Below are 21,160 nucleotides of genomic sequence, written 5' to 3' on the forward strand. Positions count from 1 at the left end.
AAGCTTCCTAATCCAACTGGCATCATTGTAGTAAGACACTGACAAAGCCTGTACAGAATGGAAATGTTAAAAGAATCTGTTTTCCAGAAATTTTTTCTATGATTTATAATTAGTCTTCATCATTGTACTGTCTCATACACTAGGTCTGGTAAACAGAGTACTCGTGACTTTTACAGGATTAATGGAGAAGTTCTGAGATGTAGAAATTAAAAGATCACTCAGATAATAACAACACTCAGCCCTTTTGTAGCTCTTCTCATCAGTTCAAGTTAGTGTTTTACAAATAAATCAGGATCACTATTACAGTTTTACAGAAGGATAAAAATGAGGCAAGGAACGCTAATGTGTCTCATCTGCAATTACTTAGCAGAGCAGAGGCAGATCAGAACTGGGTCTCTTGCATCCAGTTTAGAGCTCTGTTCCATAGGTTAGAGTGGTTTGCTGAGCAATTTTTTAAATATGGGTGTTGGAGTGTGCAGTGAGAGTCAGAGAGTTTGTATCAGGATGTTCTGTACACTGGGAAATGCCAAAAGTGTAAATAGATGGTCCAGGAACTATGAAAAATATCATGCCTCTTCTGACCACTCTGGCTGAGAGTAGCTGCATCCTTGGTGTTAGGGTTTTTTGAAAAGCAGCTCCCACATGAAAGTAGGATCCCCAGCAACGCGCAAAGCAGTCCGTACAGTGCAGAGAGCCAAGTCATCATGAGGTTTGTGTGGTAACAACAAGAGGAGAGTAGGACACAGGATACTGGTGTCAGAGCAAGCTCCAGGAAACACACGGTGGAAGCTATGCTTTTGAAATGTCCCCACTGATTTCATCACTTCTGTGCTATTCCAGAACAGCTGCTGGAGAGGTCAACAGACGAGGAACCCGCTTCAGGCAAGAGGCTATCTGCAGCACAGCAAAAGCCAGCCTGTGCCAAGAAATATTTACTCACTGCAGTGCCATGGACCATATAGGGTCATATTGGATCCCAATAGGCTTAGCTGTCCACTTTATGCTGTGCTCTGAACTGGTAAGATAGACCTGCTACTTGCTGTGCCGGGAGTGGAAATGGAACTACCGAAGATAAGGGCAACAAACGTGATGGTACTTCATACTTCATGGCATGAGTTCTATGCTCCAGGAACTGGAGGAGACATATACCTTGGCCCATTCACAGTATACTAGAGTCAGCTCGTGTTCATAGCAAATTCTCTGAGACAATTTCAATGGGGGGTGATAGAAAACCAAGCTTCACCCATGACATCTGGCACCATTGCTCCACGTCACACATTTGAAAATTTCTCTCTCTGTTACTGCAAGTACTTGACTTACTTGTGAGAATCGATTTTCTAGACTTCCTACAGTGTCCTGCTTTCATGGCTACATCTTCTGGTTGAGCTGATTTGCCAGAAAGAAACTGATCTGCTGGAGTGACCTACAGGCCATGTCCTCCTGTATCTGCAAAGAAGAGGATAGACTGTCATGGCTGTCCAGGAGCCACATCAGTTACACCTGGCAGAGCAGCACAGGCAGTTGTCACCATACCACAGCCACTGCCAGCGGTGGCATCCCAGCAACGATGCCCAACGAGGGCATCACAATCATCAGTGATGCTGTGCACGGTTGTCACTAGAACGATCTCTGAACAATTTTCAGCATCAGCACTGTTCTCTGTAGATGGTGGCTCAAGCATTACTGCAAACCTGGTTACCCCTGCAGCACAAGCTGTTGAATTCAGGTGTACTGATAGCAATTAATACTTGTTGGCCTTGGCACAGTGTCTGGCAGAAGTGACTCTCCGAAAAGGATCCTATGAAACGTAATAGAGTACCAAGCATCAGGGACATCTGCTATGGCACTCTATCTACCCTGCCTTCCCTTCATAAACAAACTGGAGTAACACACGGGGTGCAGTATCTCTCTTTGCCTGCTTCGCAGTCACTATTTTGATATTAAAGACCAAGCTTTCCACCTAGCTGGTTAAAAAGATTTAACTCCTCCTGTAACACTTGCACAAAAAAATTCTTTGCACACGACTGGATCTAGTCTGAGCCTTCAGGTCCACCACGACTCTCCAGGTCCTGTGCCTCTACGTTACCCTTTTAATTTGATTAGCATGGGATATAAATGGATTTATCACTGCTCCCTCATGTTACTTGTCAGTGACATGCTACATACGTGGAAAGAAACACACTCGTCTTTTAGGTAACTGCTGAGAAACCAGTCTGATTCAGACCCCAGACTCCTGTTCTGATGGTGCTGAATTATTATTTTGTGTGGTCACTTGGGTGGTGGTTTTGGGATCATCCTGACAGGTCTGAAGCTCTGTCTCACTAATGGATAGAGTGAGATTCTCGTTATCTTGTGACTGGTCTGCAGTGAGCACAAACAACACTGGATGTGTGAGTAAATGAGGGAAACACCTAGATACCTTTTTTGCAGGCATCTGGAGGCTCGAATGTTCAGCTGCCAATATTGGAATGACATCTGCCATTTCTCAGCTGGTGGTGTGGTTTCTTTAAAATTTGGTCCTGATCTGTGTTTCAATTTGAAGAACAATTGAACTTTATGCACAAATAAAAAGCAGATCATGAATTAGAGAATCTCTATTGGATTTCTAAGCAGGCTAGGCTAAGTACATAAACACTTTTAGTGTAGATTGCTTTTCTTACATCATTATTTTGTTCCCTGTCTCAGCAGGACAGGGAAATACGTGATGCACCTTCAACCAAACACATTTTGGGGGAGGGGGAAAAAAAAAAAAAGAAGAAAATTGAAATCGTACCTTAAATAAATCCACTCCCATATCTTGGTCTCCTGTGAAGAGCAGCAGCTGTGAAATAGTCCAGAGACATCAGCATTCAAACCCCTCTGAAATAAATGCAGGCAGCTCACCTCACACTGACAGGTTGCTCTCATGGTTACACTAGTTTTAAACCAACAGTATTGACTTCAAAGCAAGATTTAACCTGATCTACACTTGCATGAGTGATAGATCAAGCCCATTCTTGGTTCTACAGCTTGGACAGTTCAGATTCAGTTCAGCTTAGAAACTTAGCACCATCAGCAGGAAACTTCTATTTGAAAAGGAAAGACTAAAGTCTGCAGGAGCTGATTAGGATACCAGGAAAAGCAGGCAGAGTGAGGCAATGCCTAAAAAGCCAACTGTTACACTTCAAGTCCTCTGCAGCTGCCAGTGTGCTTTCCCCTAGACCCAGAGGACAGAAACTAGCAGAACAGAGAGAACAATATAAAGAGGCAGGAGAAGGGGGAACCACCTTGACAAGTTAGATAAGCTCAAGAAATGAAGGCTTTCTAAAAGATGAGGTGGGATAAAGGTACAGGAAAGGGCAAACAATTCAGATACTCTGTCAAACAGACAGGTCTTGAGTCTTTCCATAGCATGAAGGTCAATCAAGATTTTATGTAAGATAACAAGATGCTGGAATTACAGCTTGCCAACAAAAAGTTAGTGTGTTCATACTTACATTTCCACTGGATTAAAATATGACAACTTGAGCAATCTTTATTTATTGAAGGCAGTTCTTCTTCAAAGCCGTCTAAAACAATTACAGAGAGCTATATCTCCTGAGAACATGCACGCCTGAAGATTGAGTATTTTCTAGGAAATATGTGATCCTTATGCTAGATGTGCTAATTCCCTAATAAGTACTCCATCAGCTTTTTCCTTAAGCTCGCTAAAATAGAGTCTCCAAGTGTTGATCAACTCTAACTCTATTAAAATGGATGTAAATCTGCAAAAAGTCCACTGACATTATGCTGATGGAAAAGCCAGTGCCAGACCATAACTAAGCCTCATGGGGAAAATCTAAAAGTCTGAAGTTCCTGGGAGTTTTATTATTGCACCAGTGGAGCAGGGATTTCTCCCTAACTGTTCCCCAAGCCCAGGGATAGTCAGTCTGTACTTTCTCTAATGTGTAAGGGATGGAAGAAATCAGAAGAGAGCATATAATAAATCAACTGACAGTCTCTGAAAAATAGCTGTCCTGTCTCCTTAATATGAGAGAGAGTAATGTTCTGAGGGCAAGAGGAATTCGGCTTTAGACAGAAAACATTCCCCTATAGGGGGACAAAAAGTGATCATTCTGTAGCTTAATCAATCTCAGGCCTCTCTTTGAGGGAAATAGCGTGTTGCCTGCAACAGCACGTGTAATAATGTTTGCTGAAATATAAACTACGGCCGTATACCCCAAGATGGAAGGTCAGAAGTCAGCTGAGGATCTGGCCGCAGATGTTCGGCAATAGAGATCAAAACGCAATATATCAAATTCAGTACTTTTCCTCGAGGAACAGGTTGCAGAAATTTCTCAACTCATCTTCTTTGCAGTAAGTGCACTCACCCTGCATGTAACAAAGCTGTACATCACAAATTGCCAGGTTACTCAAAGACAAAGTTCACATTTCCTAATTTCTCTGTCCTGTGCTTGAGTATTTTAATATTTATACAGTAAGTTTGCCCTTATCCACAAACACAGCTCCCTTGAACCTCTGCAATGTTTTTCAAGTCTGTCTACCAAAGTGAAGAATCATATGACACCATTTAGTCCTCCCCCAGCCCTTGATATATGTTTCCTAAAGCCGACATTTGATATTATGGAATGTGTTGTAATCAATTCTTAAAGTTATAGCACCGCTGGATTTTTATTAACTTGCACAACAACAACAAAAATCCAACAAAAAATGGGCCCTCATAACCAATCAGCCTTGTTATATCCTGAAAGCTGCTTTAACAAGCAGGGAGTAATATAGTGTAATTGGTACTCCACAATTTAATTGTTCTGTTCTTAAATCTAATATTGCAGCTGTGGGTTAAGTTTACACCACAGCTTTCAAGAGAACATGAAAGTGTGGTACATCTGTGCAACAGAAAGCTAAACATCTCTCATCTGATGTGTTTACAATGACATTTGATAGCGTGGAATGGTTTGGAGTTCATTCTTAAAGCTGCAGAACCACTTTTCAACCCTGCAAAAAAGGGAAAAAGTCTCCAATCTCCTTCAAACAACTCAGCTCACATAAGCCTGACGACAATGCTGCTGCAGGCATTGCAGGGAAACTGCTGGCTGTAACAATTCCTTCAAGTATCTTTGAGCATTTGTCACTCGGGCAGTGGAAAAGGGGACAAGGACATCTTCCCCCTCAGATGACATAATCAATTATTTGAAAAACAAACCCCTCAAAAACCTCTGCAACTAGACAAGGAAAACAACCCCTGACATGCATAAAACAGACAAGTGTATTTCAAGAAATGTTAGTAAGCGGAGGACTTTAGCACATTTAGAAATGGCGGAGTTTTCAGTTTAACAGGTGCCAGAACTGCTTATGGTATCTTGAACTTCACATTCTGTATAACTAACAGCTTCAGCATTATGTACTTGTTAGTGAATTTATTAAGCCTATAAGTAGTTCAAGAAACTTAGGAATGGGCCCATAAATGTCATCTGCAGTTTGTGAACTGCAAGTATCTGACTGTTTTGATCAAGGTTTTTACGGGAAAGTTAAACGGTTATTAAAATTATTTACTACTGCTACACGAAAAGGGAGCAAGCCTCCTGAAGAGCTTACGCTGTGGTAAGATGTGAAAGGCTGTAGGTCAAATGTGTTAGCAGAAAAGCATTTCTGTTTATGCCTAAGCCCAAAGTTTTGTACATTACAAAGCCTATAGCGTATTTAAGTGGCTGAGAAAGGGTCTGTGGAGGGGAGGAGGCATTTTCCCTTTCCCATAATCTGCGGTCAGAAATATATGATCTGATCAGGCTGCTTTTCTTGTTCTCAGCATTAGCCGCCTTCTAACATTTTCTGTCCTTGGAGAAAGGCATGATAGGGCAACTTAGTTAAAGAGGTTACTTTCTGCTCATTCCTCTGTAGCAGTCCACACCAATGTCTTGATTTGTGCTCTTTAACAGATAAAAGTCAATCTCACTGATGAAGCTCAGCTGTATTACCATACTACACTGGAATACATTCAGTTTTTAAACTTTATTATTTCAGTCACAATTAAGACTATCTGAAGCCTCTTCATAAAAAGGGGCCGTAACAAAAGCTGTACGTTAGCAACTCGATCAATGGATGCATTCATTCTGCATCAAAAATACCGTATGAAGGACAGATCTCCTGGGGAGGCAAATCTGTATCAATATTTCAGTCTCTTGAATACAGAAATTTGATACAATAAAATGCAACACCCGAGCTTCCCCTCCTTTCAATTAACTGAGAAACAAAAATTGTCCTTTGAAGGGAAGAAATGCATTCTTGTTTTTTAGTTTTCGGGTTTTCCCCCCTTTCATGGCATCATAATGTTCTCTTCATGGGTGGAAAACTTAATCTTCAAATTCAAGCCTAGTTTCTTCATACAGTTCAGGATGAGATGACTTGGAATACCGGGAATATTTCAGATGTAGAAAATCACCCAATTCATCCAGAGCTTTCAAAACCTGTAAGACCATTACACTGTGTCAATTCTCTTGGAAAAGAAATGAAGTTCTAGTAACCTCTACTTTACAGCAGAACAAGAAGATCATAAAAGCATCAATTAAAGAAAGTTTAAAGGGCAAATAGGCAAATTTTGCTTTCATTCTCCTGTAGTGAACGTCAATGCAGTCGTAGATGTACAATAGCATCTACGAGAACAGAATTTACTCCTTCAGTAGGTTATGGTTTATTAGTAAGTACATTAACTGACCACAGATGAAAAAAAAGTGACCTTTTTCTAAAAGCGCAGGGAGATAATAATCCAGATAAAAAGTTATCTTTGCTTGTGTAAAAGGGATGTGTAAGTCAATACTTCAATATTTCCCTATAGATCCCAAAGGCTGGAGTTGCCACTGCATTTTCTTAGATGGGACTCAGCCCACTGTGCTGATCAGAGTCATCATAAATAGTCTGAATAGTTTAAGATATTTTTAGTGCATTTCATTATCTTCTTGTATTAATATCACAGGCATAATTAATAATGCATTAATATTGTAATGCAATTTGCTGAGCTGTGTCCCCAGCTCTCAGTAGATTAAAAAAGTAGCCAGGGAACTCTCTACCATAGAGAAGCAGCTCAGTGTTTTGCAGCATCTGATCCATGTTCAAGAGCAGCCAACCTTTTGGCATCAAAGAAGAAAGCAGCAATTTTGATTTTGAGCCTGTTCTGTTAAGCCACTAAAATGAGCTCAAGAACAGAAAGGAGTAATTTAGTAATGGTTTATGCAGAGAGATAGCTTCAAGGTCATTTAAGGAAGTTATTCTTGGGAGCTTGCCCTTTCATGGATCTTTCCTCTTTTTAGTTCCAGGCTGAGATTCAAAACAAATTTTGCCAACGGGAAAAGTTTTCATTGTGCTTGTTACCTGTTGTTACCCTGTTTTTAGGCATATTCACAAAGTGTTTGTCCTAAAAACTTTCCATCTGCAAGTAATTAAACTCAGGGCATTTCCATTCCCCCATACTGTAAGGACATTTAAAGAATGCCACAAGTACTATGGCAGTGATCCCACTTTCAAAGGCAAAAATACAGCACGGTCAAGAATGATGGCTGGGGAGTGTTTCAGACCTTCACTGATACCAGGAAGCAGCAATGTGCAGGTAGCAGGAAGTGAACATGCAATGATGGCCCAAAAATGTAATGGGCTTGACATTTGGGGTTTGGGGGAGAGGAAGAAAATCAAAGCAGCAACCTCAAGAGATTAATCTTCAGATCAACTTCATCGCCTATTACTAGTTACATAAGCCCAAATCTACACAGTCAAACAGCAAAAGCTGACAATGACCAACACAAGTATGTAGCTATGCCCTGTTCTATGCAATATTATCTTTATGGTATTATACCTTGTTAATAACTACTGCACCTTTAAGAGCAGTAGGAATTTTACTCTGCACACATGCAAGGCAGGTTTTTCTATGTTGTTTGAGAGGGGTCTGCACTGGCGTGGGAGCTGGTCAGCCAGGCAGGGCTCGGGCCTCAAGCTCCACATGACTCTCAGGATGCAAACGCAGAGCCAGGGGCTCTCTGCTGGCACAGGTGCTTGTCTGCATGAAGGAGTGGCATTTAACTCAAATGCCTTCCATGTTCATGGATTTTTTGCTTTGACCATCATTTTTTGCTTTGACCACTTGTGCAAAGAGAGGAAAAAGAAAGCCTGAAATTTACTGTTAAGCCTCTGTGTTTCATGCCTGTAAGTTGGCTTATTCTGAGAATGAAAGAACATATATCAAGCCAAGCCAAAAACACCTTTGACAAGAAAGGGAAAATGTCAAAGAGTTTCTTTTAAACGCATTTCTGACTGTGTTGGAACGGAGGTTTACGATGGAAGTCTCAACATACTCTTAACAGTATTTCTGATATCAGAGAAAGATACAGAACTGAGACAGGCCAGACAGCATCAATTAAACTTCATTAGGTTCAAACAGTTCCAAATACTGTTTGCAATTTCCATCTGTACCCCCAAGGCTGTCCCATATACTTCTGCAATTCAAGAAACATGTGGAAATATGGAACGAAAATAAGGGTATGGAAGACTTGATTTTCAATTATTTCCATATCGTTTCAGGTTTCCTACCATGATAGTTTTGACCTAGCATTTAACTTTTGTCTTGCTGTGCTCTTCATGTAGGTCTTTATTAGTGATGACAGATTTGGTCACTATTAGAAATAGAAGAACATAACAAGTTAACTGTCCCATTATTTATTTTAAAAAGTAAAATATATAAGGCTAAAATGCCTTTAAAGATCAAGTGACAAGGCCAGAAAAACAAATGTAAAAATGAATTATTGAGATTCAAAGTAACAGACACACAGCTTCTCCCAACCTCCTTTGCATCTGAAGTTAATTTCAGCAGGACATCTGCTGTGCTTACCGTGTCTAACATCTCCCGTGTATGTGCAGCTGACACACAAAACCGAGCCCTGGATTCTGTGATAGGAGTAGCTGGAAACCCAACCACAACCACCCCAATATTTTTTTCTAACATGCGTCTTGCAAAAGCCCTAAGGAGAGAAGAAGAAGAAAAAAACCCAAGTAAATTATCTCCAATAAACTGACCACAGAGAGAAAACATTCAAGTATAATAAAACAATGGGTAAAATCCTGTCTTCAATTGAAGTGGATGGTAATATTCCCATTGAATTCAATAAGAGCCAGAATTTTACCAGTAGGACTGAGATTCTTTGCTGCTTAACAGCTCATGAAGCCAAGTGGGTGTCAAATACTAGAAGCGTGATGGCAGAGAGAGCACTGTAGAATAGACATGATCCATTTATGTCAATGAAAGGCTTTGAGTGCAAATCAAAATATGCAGGCATTCACAGTCCCTAAGCACAGAAGAAGTTGGGCTTCTAGAAGGTATGAGAGCTGGGTTCTTGCACATCAACAGGAATAAAACAATCTGCGTGATGGTTTCTTTGCTCTCGCAATTACTCTGCCAGTTTAGGAACCTTTTGTGTGGTATGTACTAGACCTAGAGCACATAGCCACCCTAAGCTACTTGCAAATACTCCCTACAGCTCAACCCTTACATTATGCTGCTACTGACTTCTGGTCTGCATGTCCAAGTCAGTGCACAGGTGCTGCTTGACAGGTACTGAATGGTAAAACATGCAAAGACCGTTCAAAGATCAGATGGGGAAAAAGAACATCCATCCAAAACAATTCATACATCAAAGGCAATGTATCTCTTTTAATGGTTACAAATTAAAAGAAAAAAATCCAAATTCAAAGTACTATCAAAAGTATTATTCCAGAGCAAGTTAAGAGAGGATAAGAGAAATGTTAAAAATTCTGAATACTGGAACAGCTCAAAATTAAGTCTAGGGCCAAATTTAAAATAGAACATAACTAAATGATGAATTCACTGTATTTGGTGTATGTTTCTCTTGTGAAGCATCTACTACACGTAACTACATTTTTCACAGTGTATACCAAATAACCCATGAACTTGAACAGTGTTTGTTTTGCCAACAGTTTTTTTTTTTTTCAGTACTTACCCTATCTTACCAGGCATATAAAGGAGTAAGGGGACAACAGGAGAATCATCATTGCCATAAATGATGAAGCCCATTTCATGCAGTCTTCGTCTGAAATATCTCGTGTTTTTCCCCAGCTGGCGCACTCTTTGGAGCCCTGAAATGAGTCAGGAGAACAGTCAGTGCAAAGATCATAACTGGAGTCTAGTAACAGGCAAGAAACAGGGCTGTGGGTAACAGTTCAAAAAAGCTTGGCTGAAACATATACGTTGCTATTTGATTCTGAAGAAAAACATGGAACAAGCTAAATGCAACTACGTTGATTATTATGGCATTGTAGGACAGACGACTGATATTCCTGTACTTGTGAGGTGCCTTCCTACTGGCAGAAACAGTATGTCTTCTGGGGATAGATAGGTGAACAATTCCCTTTACTGTATTGCGCTGAATAAAGCCTACTGAATGACACACATGTATAGAGAAGTAGTCATATGTCTCTGTGGGTACAGGACAGGTAAATAGAGTATGTTCTTTCTCAACATAATTCACTATAAAGGGAAACAACCAATGTCTACAGATGTTGATAGAGATGTCAGTATATGCATATCTTTTTTCATTAACAATATTCCACAGGGGTCCTCTTATTTCTTAGCTAGTTCTGTGCATACACTTTTTTTTTTTTTCCCCTATTCTGTGACTGTAATAAAGCTTAAAGTAGAAAATATTGCATTTTGGGTCAGATCAAACTGATGCTTTTCTTGCAATTTTTTAGACAGAGGAAAAGCATGCAATAAACTTTATTATTACACAAGATCTGGTCTTCTGCAGTTTGTTACCAACATTCAGCATAACTCCAGTGACTCTAATATGCATCTACATATGTAATCCCTTGCTGAGTTCTGTTCATTTTCTCTGTCCTCTTCTCTTGCTATTATTACCTCAATATCATCATCTGACAACAGACTTTAGTCATTCAAGACTTTCAGACACAAGTTTTGTTCTCTGCATTGTCCCTGGCCTCGTTCAGTCATGAGTCCACTGACGTGTCCCCCAGCAAAACTGACAGGAAAGTTGAAAACAGTTATTTTTAATGGAGGAAAAAGACAAAAAACAGCAGAGAAAAAATGTGCTTGAAAAGTCATCTCAGCCTTTTCTTTTGCAGTGTCACTAAGGAGGCGGTTTCTGACAAGTGCAGTTGCTTCCCCACCTGTTGCATACAAAAGGGAAGAGCCACACTCAACATTACTGTAGGCAGGAGATATAGTATGTTCTTTCCCCATTCCACCTGCTTTATATTTCATCAGCGAGGTGATACATGTGCTGCTCTTCCAGTGCTGTAGGGCACTGACAGGGATGGTGCCACCTACCCCATACCCACATGCTGCTCTTTCCCACCGCCTCCCCAGTACCGGTCCTAGGTTTGCACAGCCATACAATGAATCAAGCCAAGTCCATCATCTGCCTGACCTCACCAGAAAGAAAACTGCCAAACCAATGTCAAACAGATCGATTCTCTACACCTAATCACTGTGCAGCTGCTTGTGCCTGCCCAGCAGACGTGGTGGGAATCATAGAATTGTTTAGGTTGGAAAAGACCTTTAAGATCATCAAGTCCAACCGTTAACCTAGCACTGCCAAGTCCACCACTAAACCATGTCCCCAAGCATCACATCTACATGTATTTTAAATACCTCCAGGGACAGTGACTCAACCACTTCCATGGGCAGCCTGTTCCAATGCTTGACAACCCTTTTGGTGAAGAACTTTTTCCTAATATCCAATCTAAACCTCCCCTGGTGCAACTTGAGGCCATTTCCTCTCATCCTATCACTTGTTACCTGGGAGAAGAGACCGACCCCCACCTCTCTACAGCCTCCTTTCAGGTAGTTGTAGAGAGCGATAAGGTCTCCCCTCAGCCTCCTTTTCTCCAGGCTAAACAACCCCAGTTCCCTCAGCCTCTCCTCATCAGACTTCTGCTCCAGACCCTTCACCAGCTTCATTGCCCTTCTCTGGACACGCTCCAGCACCTCAATGTCTCTCTTGTAGTGAGGGGCCCAAAACTGAACACAGTATTCGAGGTGCGGCCTCACTGGTGCCAAGTACAAGGGGACAATCACCTCCCTAGTCCTGCTGGCCACACGATGTCTGATACAAGCCAGGATGCTGTTGGCCTTCTTGGCCAGCTGGGCACACTGCTGGCTCATATTCAGCTGGCTGTCGACAAACAACCCCTGGTCCTTTTCCACCGGGCAGCTTTCCAGCCACTCTTCCCCAAGCCTGTAGCGTTGCATGGGGTTGTTGTGGCCCAAGTGCAGGACCTTGCACTTGGCCTTGTTGAACCTCATACAGTTGGCCCCAGCCCATCCATCCAGCCTGTCCAGATCCCGCTGTAGAGCCTTCCTACCCTCAAGCAGATCAACACTCCCACACAACTTGGTGTTGTCTGCAAACCTACCGAGGGTGCACTCGATCCCTTCATCCAGATCATTAATAAAGATATTAAACAGAACTGTCTCCAATAGCGAGCCCCAGGGAACACCACTTGTGACCGGCTGCCAACTGGATTTAACTCCATTCACCACAACTCTTTGGGCCCAGCCATTCAGCCAGTTTTTTACGTAGTGCAGAGGCCGTGTGAAGGAACATGTGGTAAGACTGGGATTTAGCGGGACACATCTCAGCTACACTCTTAACTTCCATTTTCCTGCTGTTCATCAGCCCCTACTTTCAATATCACTTACATTATGTCACCAGACATGAACACTGAAGCCTCCAGTACAACTCATTTCCTCTTTTTCCCTTTGCTTTTAAGGTGCCTTTGCACAGATGTATTATGTTTTCACCCTCCATTTGCTTTTTAATTTTACTTTAGTTTTGGTTCGCTTCATTCTTCATTTACTACTTTCTGCTGTCACCCTTCTCTGACTGGATGCTTGTTTCCTAATTTCCCATCTTCCTCCCTGTAACCACAGTGGCCAGTTAGGCATTTGTAGCTGCTACATACCACCTTCAGCAGATTTGTCCTCAGACCATGTTCTGCCCCCACCACCTGCTGTGGCTTTTCTTCCTGTTCCCTCTTGGCTAAGGTGGGGATCACCACACCTACATAAACCTCTTTTCCTTCAATAATTTCTGAGCACGCGCAGTTTTGAACAAGATCTTCTACTTCATCTGTTCTGTATCTTCCTGAGTCAAGATTCTGTCAATTTTCTGGCTGGGAAATTTATAGGGAAACTGGGACTTGCTTCACAGTGATCAGTGTTTTGCTGAACAAATTAAAAGATCTCATAAAACCAGTGCATTTGTAACTTTATGCACAAAACTGCCCGTGCAGACAACCTGTTCGTTACAGTTTCAGTCATTCAGTTTAAAGCATTTAGTGGAAGAGATCTGCTGGGTTAGAAAAGGCCACAAATAGTTTAACCATCTCTCTAATGCTGCTAAAACAAAAACAGCTGTGCCAGAGCAAGGAAAACAAATGAAACACAAAAGCATCCTACTACAAAGCTTTCCAGTCACTAATAAAAACAATAGTCTGTGGTATTTCCAAAAATATTTTTGGTGTAGTAGATCTTAAAGAACCAGGAGGAAATACTGAGGAGGAGGAGAAATGGGGGCAGGGGAGATGGCAAGGAAAGGGAGTTAGAGAAGAACCGCAGCATAATGTGTCTGAAGTCTAAAGAGAGACTTTTTCCCTTGTTAGAATTTGTAAAAATGTTATTAGCACCTCCTGAATGCCCAAATTACAAGGAGGAGGGTGGGGGCGTAACCTGAACTGGGGACTCAAAACCACCGCTGCTTCTTGCTATCTTAGCAGCCCCGGAGCTAGTTTCCAAACTCTCAGTCTACAGCATTTGAAACTACTAGATTTTCAATTAGGGAAAGTTTTCATAAATGCAGATGTTCTTGGCAACTGCAGTTTCAAGACTTGCTGCCTTCTCCTTTCTATTCAGCTGTTTACCACAAAGCTAGAAACAAAGTGTCAGCCATGCAAGATTCCAGGCTGTTCAGTATTTATCAAACCATATGCGCATGGCCCAGAGTTGATCAGTTTGTCTCCACTTATTTTAGGTACCAGAAATTTAGACTCCAAAGCAAGAGGGAGAATCCAGCAAAGGAAACATGAGAGCTGAAAGAGGAGTTTCAGGCAACCCCCCAAAAGTCAAACACCTCTTCCTTTTCCAGTCTTCCCTTGCTAATTCTGTATCCTCAACCATTTTGTGATGGGACGGACCCCCTTTTGAGACTCCCTATGGAACTCATTTCAAGCCAGGCAGTGCTGATGCAAAAGAGCCACTTTAATGTTTTAGCAACATCCCAGAATAGTAATTTCATTTGCACGGATGCATTAAAGAGCCAAATAAAAGATCAGAGTACTCACATATATCTGGAGGGAAAAAAAGCACATTAGGAGACGATTGCTACACACATTGTATTTGTGGGTGGGTGGCTGGGAGGAACCTATTTCTTTACCAAGTGTCAACACTTTCCGTTCTCATGTTAAGTTTTGTGGTCAAAGACCACATACACACATCATACACAGAACCATCTTATATGCTGTCCTGATAAGAGCAATAAAAACCTTAAAGTTTGTAACTGTATTTCAATGCTCTTTTTCATTCCTTTATGGGACCCTCCAATGTCAGATCTAAGCAAAATGTTTATTTTGGTCTCATTGGCCCAATTTTTCCCCCCACACTGCAGATTAAATCAGCGTAAGAGTGATGAATTCAGTTTAGAATCAGATCGTAGCCCAAATTCACTGTGGTATGTTTAACCAAAGACACTGCATTTAAAAACTATTTTCTTTGATTCTTGAGGCTGTGATCTTGCATCCTTTATTATTTATTGAGTGAAAATCTGCAGAGTCGGAACCTGGAGCTAAAACGATATAGCTGCATCTATTTGAGTGCAAGGAATTTACCTGTACGGCACTAATTAGAGGATCAGGTCCTCAGACAGTAAATATATTTGTTCAAAAATTCTTAGTTCGCAAAATTCTTGAGGATTTACAGCCTATGCAAATAGCTTATAGCACAGTACGCAGGATATCCAGGTAGTTATACTCCATAAAAAATATGAACCACAACACAGTATATGTTTGGAGAAAACACCCTGGACAGGGAAAACTGACCCTTAGCTAATTAAAACTAAGCCCACTAATGCTCCAGAGTTTTCAGGTAAGGTTGAGCATGACCTTATTAAGAGCTCCACATTTTTTATTAGCTGAATTAAGAAGGGACAGAAAGAGAGAAAACTGAACGATAAAGGATTCTTAAATTTCACAAGTTATCTTCATGCTGCTTGGAACATACAGTGATACACAGCCAGCTTACTGGGATTTTGTTGAAATAACAGGATTAATTACCTGGATGGTACAACAAAACCAGATTTACTACATCTGCAATCCACCTACTGCTGGCAAATTTAGAGTGTACATTTATTGCACTGCTTTAAAAATATTTGGTTTACTGCAAAGTTCTAAGGTGTTGGCAATACTGGGAAAAATGCTGATTATATTTTTATTTGACACTCATTATTGCGTATTGCCAGTTTTAGCTCATTAATTTCTGCAGGCTTTTAGAAGGCTTTATAGCTCAAAATTAATATGGTTTAGTTTAAGGAAAAATACAAAGAGAGGGCAAGAGAGAGAGAAATGATAAAAGATAGTGGCTTGCTCATAATTTCTTGGAAGCAACAAGCTTTTTAAGAGAGCCACTTGGAGTAACAGACTTGGGAGATGCTTTGTCACACACTGGGCTGTGGCTTCAGACCTGCTTTCAGGGAGAAGCTGCTCTGGCGTTTGACAGCAGGAAGGCATCCTGACTACATGTCTGAGGGCCTGATCTCAGGTGGGTGTTACCTGGCACAGCTCCACGCACTTCAGTAGAGCTTTGCTATTTATGCCAGCTGAGGACCTTATTCTGGCAGCGAAAAAGGTAGTAAAACTATCAGCTCTCTGAAACAAAAGTTTGTTTTCCTCTTCCAGAGATGTCTGCTTTTCACTCCTGCAAGATTTTAATAAGCAGAGAAGCTGGCTGCATTCAATTCCTGCACAAACATTCTACCTTTGAACTCTTCCTCTAGGCTTCTACCCCTGGAAATTCTGACTCAGAATATTGAAAACAGGAATAAGCAACCTGTAGCCTTTCATATCAAGATCTCAGGTGTATTTTAATTGAAGGAGAGCTATTTTTCCTGAACCCATTCCAGGAAAGATAATCTCGCGCCGTACTTTTTTTTGGCATGCAGTGGACTCTTCAAGACACAAATCCACCTGCTTTAATCTTCTCCAGCTGTTGTTTCATAGGGTCTTTCTAGATAATTAGTTACACAATCAAACTTCTACATACCGGTGTCAGTGTGTCTCTTCAATCTGTGTTCCTTGCATGGTGAACTCTACTCCTTGCCCTCCTCTACTAACAACTAGATAGTAAAAAGCAAACTTTCATAGGCTGAAAAAAAAAAATTGGAAAACAATAGCTCTTCCCCACTAAACTGTTGCAGATGGACAGATTTTCTTTTTTTCCTCTGGTTCCATTATAAGAGTAACACATATGTACCTCCATGTGTATTAAATCACAAATAGAATGCTATAAAACTGGGGTGCCTAAAGGAAATATGTTCTCAGATAAAAAAATCTTTATAAAAAAATAACTTTGCTATGAATTGGGAAGAAGTGAAGACATTTTCTTCTACAATCTAATGCCAACAAGAAACCTAGTAATTTCAACTTAATTCAGCTGCTAAATAAGCCCTTAAGGACTTATTTAGTCAGTCCAATTTTAACTGTGAACTGCTGCAAAACACTTTCCAGAGCAGATTAAGGGAATAAAAAGTGGCAATTTCAGCTGAAGCAGAAAGGAGAGAAATTGTACAAATTCTGTCATTTTTACCTTATTTCTCGAATGAGTCAGCTATGCCTACCCAGCACCTTATCTATATTCAGATATATAATGTAAGCATTCAGTGTCCCGCACAAAAGCAGGGACAGAGCAGCCAGCCTTGGCTGAGTCTTATTTACTCCCAGCACAGGTGATCAATCACAAAGCACATCAGTCCTGCTGCTGAAAGCCTGCCAGTGCACAAGGCGCTCCATCTGTATCACATTAGGTGTTTCTGAAATGCCAGTGATCTAAGCGCAGTTAGAAAAGGCACTTCTCTCTTTTGTGCTCCTCAGGCTGATAACAGCACTGGATTCCTTGGGCAGTGGCAAGCAGCATCTGGAAGGGAGGAGGGATCCTCACACTCTATCCCGGCAGCAAAGACACCCTTAAAAGGTGACTGTGTCATGGAGCTGCGTTTTGCTGTCCCTGGGGAAAGCGTAGCTTTCTTTGCTTGGGGGACAGGCTATGAGTCACATCCAAGTCTGATCACATCCCTCCTCTGCCTGCAGTTAATTCTTATTTGTGAATACAGGGGACACCAATCCATGGGTAGGGTCTGCTAGAGGACTACAGCACTGGTTTAACTTCGAATATGGAAAAAGTGACTTCATATGAGGTAGAATTTGGTCAAACCTCAGAGCTCTTGCAGATCACTGCAAACACTATTACTCCAAAGCCCCTGCTTGTTCAGATCAACTGACCCTCCATGGATACGTTTGGCTTCCTTTAGGAGGTGGACTGCATGGCAGGTGGCTCCACTGGAACAGCGTGTCTCACTCATTTTGAGTAAAGATGGCAGAATTTAGTTCTGTTTCATCATCCACTGCTGGGAGAACATCTGTGATGTTCATCTCAGACAAATAATAATTGTGACAACATATTATCATCATTAGCACTGTCATAGTGACTGGGAGCCCTAGTCATGGCGCCAATGCTGTGCAAACAGGGAATAAATTCGCTTAAGCACTTTAAACGTAAGCACATATGTATTGGGAATAGTAACTTACTTAAAATTAAGCCATGGCTCAAGCATTCTGCTTGATGAGGACCCGAGAGAAGTAATCATCTCAGAATGAAGCAGCAAAATGAGAATTTGAGAGGGAACAGTAAAAAGCCATACTTCAGTATGACTAATTCTGTAAGCTGTTTCGAGCAGGTTCAAGGGGTCCGTCGCTAAGTAGCTTGCAGTACTAAAGCTTACAGCTATAGTTTCATGACCAGTTCAGTCTGGCACAGATTTATTTTGCTGCAAAAGGGATCGTTCCTCTCGGCTCCAGCTGCTCAAGTCCTGGCACTGGGATTCATGTAGCCACATGGTAGATTGGCTCAGGGAACCAGTTTGGCTGTAGGCTAACCATTTGTGGGAGGGTCGGTTATTTTTCAGCTAGATCAGTTCTCTGATTCAGTTCATTGCATGACTGCACGAACACTAATGCTGGCATGAGGAAAAGGGGCGCAAATAAGGAGATAGGCAGAGGGTGAAAGGCAAAAAGGAGGGCAAGGCTGCCCTTCCTGGCACCAGTGCTGGTTTATGCCAGGTTGTAGTGATGCGAAACAGGTTTTTGAATTTACAGAGGACCCTGACAGGCAAAGCTGATGTTTTCAAAAGACTGCTGAGCGCAGATAGCAGTGGAAAATGTTGGAAACTGAGCATTTTAAGAAGCTGGTCCTCCCGTTATACAAAAACCTACGGCAGACGGAAATGTTTTAAAAAGGAACCTTTTAAAAACAGATCTTTTTAATGCCAAGCCAAAACACAAAGCAGTGTTCTGCAGCTTCTAGCAATCTGAATGAGCTCAAATGCAAGAACTCAAAGTCTGCTAAAAACAAAAATGAAAACTAGTAGTTGCAAAAAGATAAACCAATCAGCACAAATGGCAAAGTAAATTAACATTTTAAAGAAATGCTTTCTATCTAAACAACCTCAGGATTTATCTTTTAACATAGCAAGGACAGTAGATTCCTGAGGATAGGGTTTTAAATTTTTCAGCATCCCACAAAAACATATGAAAAATGCCTATTGCTGTTGGTGAATTATTGTTTGCCATGCATTAAACAGAAAAAGGATGCCTTTGCAAATACTGCAATTTGCTTTTTACACCACTATAATTTATTATTAGTCACCAAGAAAATTACTTCAGATTTTCTAGCAGTCTTAACTCTGTCTGCCTAGTGGTTCTATTTTTTACCTATCAAATTTAAGTGTAAAAATATGCCTTTGGTATTCTCAGACAGAAAGGGGGAAAAAAAAAAAGGTCCGAGGTCACAGCTGGAGGGGCTGTGTTGCATGCAAGTAAGTGTACTTGAAAATTTGCGCAGGGTCCAAACACTCTGAGTCAACTACAGTCTCATCATGGGGATAAAACCACTAAGGCAGCTGCTGAGTTTCCTGAGGTATCTCCAGTGGTGTAATGAGAAGCCATGAGGAGCACATATAAAGAATACCTATATTATGAATTATAAAGAGTAAATGCCATGGGAACTTCTGCTTCCCATATCTCCTAATAAATGAGGAGACACACATTTGAGATGAAAAGGCCACAAAGGCTTAAGAGGGATAAAATGATTTTTTTTTATAGACTATATGAACTGAACTGTGGAACTTGCTGCCTTATGACATTACTAAAGGAAATACAGCTGCCAGAAGTTCATACGCTTTTGAACAACTCTATTATAGGGACTATGATAGTATCTATGACATTATGTTACCAAGAATAAAAGTGTCTCGTTCTACAAGCCATCGATTTTCAGAGTCCTGTAAAACATGGCATTGAAAAACGCCAGGACTTGTGCTCTGCTAAAAATATGATTTTACATGAAAATGGAAATACATTTGCAATTTTTGTTGTCATTCTCTGACTCTTCTGATACAAGTCACTCAAGAAACAAAGGACTTGGTCATAGTGACCCCAACCTACCCCTCTCCCCCAGGCAGGAGCAACTATGCATATCAGTTTTGAGGGAACTACTATCTTCTCCTAATTCAGCATTTCTTGTGTTTCATTTTCTCAAGTCACAGCAGAAAACACGGCAAAACAAGGAAACTGTAATAGCTGGCTGTGGGCTTTGCAGTATCCTCCCAGTCACATTATCATGACATTCATGTCCCACAACTATTACAAATATTGATATGGGACATACCCATACATTTATAGAGGGTTTCTGTGGGAGATACTGTGTCTTCTCTGTATCTTTTTATTTATGTCAGTGCAAGGCCTTTAAAATGAGAGCTTCTCCATCCAAATTGGAGTCTCCTGCTGCAAAGGAAGGTAAGCACCATCTTGCTAGCACACTTCCACAGCAGTTTGCTGACCAGAAAAGAACAAGGAGTGTCTGAGGTACCAGCATTGGTTTGGAGGGTTGTGTTTTTGCTATAGTTTCTTGCAGACATATTTGTCCCTTTTCCTCTCCTTCCCCACACCAGGTCCTTTTTGTTCACAGCCTCTCCAGCCTGTCTTCTCAGCATCTCATTTTGGTCCTAGTCTCTATCATTATCACCCACTTGTTATCTAATTCACTGTTGTGCCTCCTTTGCTTGTCAGAGTCTCTTCTCTCTTTAATCTTCCTGGCTCACCTCTGTAAATGCCCAACAGTGCAGGATGGACAGAGGTGCTTAGGGCCCCAGTTCTCTGCCCAGCCCCCAGGTGGGGGATGCTCTGTTCAGGCCCCCCAAACTGAGCTGGAAGATGCTCCTTTATTCAGTGGATCTTGAGATTTGTCAATGTTCATTTCAAGTAGAGATTTTTTAGAGACTTGTAACATCACAAGACTCAGATGGTGTTTCACAGACATGGCAAAAATTATAAACTTGGCTATCACAATCCAAATCTTCATCCCAAAGGCCTGGAGAAATGGAAGATCTTCAGGGGAAAAAGGATTTTTTTAAAAATCTCCCCCGCCCCCCCTTTTCTTCCCCCCCCTAGATTATCAAACCCCCATATGTATATCTAGCCGCCTTCTGAGGAAGAACTGAACCTTTTTTGCTGATATGAAAAAATTGTAGCCTGAAGCAGGCACCTGCTGTGGATAATTTCCAGCTAAACAGTTTAGGTTTCACAGAATTATTTTTAAAGTGCTAACCTGTTCCTTCCTTGTAATTAAGCTGTATCCCCTGTGTCCATACACAACTATTCATATCCTGCAGTCATGCATCCAGTATACTGATCCTGTCCTGGAAATGCACACACCAATTCCTTTTCCAAACAACTATATTCTTACTAATTGAAAATAAAGGAAGAAAATATGGGAGATCAATCATTTGGATACACACCAGGATAAACACAAGCAGTACTGCTGCATTTCTGGCCTCTGGCATTA

General features: G+C 41.2%; 1 protein-coding gene across 2 annotated transcripts in view; it reads right to left on the reverse strand.

Moving 5' to 3' along the window:
- Positions 1 to 6,017: 6,017 nt before the first annotated feature.
- The window catches only part of SPTLC3 (serine palmitoyltransferase long chain base subunit 3), a 98,766-nt gene continuing 83,623 nt past the window's right edge, over positions 6,018 to 21,160 (reverse strand). For both annotated transcript variants that reach the window (XM_072858564.1, XM_072858565.1), the window contains exons 12-14: positions 9,978 to 10,113; positions 8,852 to 8,981; positions 6,018 to 6,443 (exon numbers count right to left, since the gene is read on the reverse strand). In XM_072858564.1, coding sequence (XP_072714665.1) covers positions 6,330 to 6,443; positions 8,852 to 8,981; positions 9,978 to 10,113 — 380 coding nt within the window. In that variant the 3' untranslated portion in view covers positions 6,018 to 6,329. The remainder of the gene's footprint in view (positions 6,444 to 8,851; positions 8,982 to 9,977; positions 10,114 to 21,160) is intronic.

Source organism: Ciconia boyciana, chromosome 3, assembly GCF_034638445.1.
Source record: "Ciconia boyciana chromosome 3, ASM3463844v1, whole genome shotgun sequence".
In the NCBI taxonomy this organism is placed as follows: domain Eukaryota; kingdom Metazoa; phylum Chordata; class Aves; order Ciconiiformes; family Ciconiidae; genus Ciconia; species Ciconia boyciana.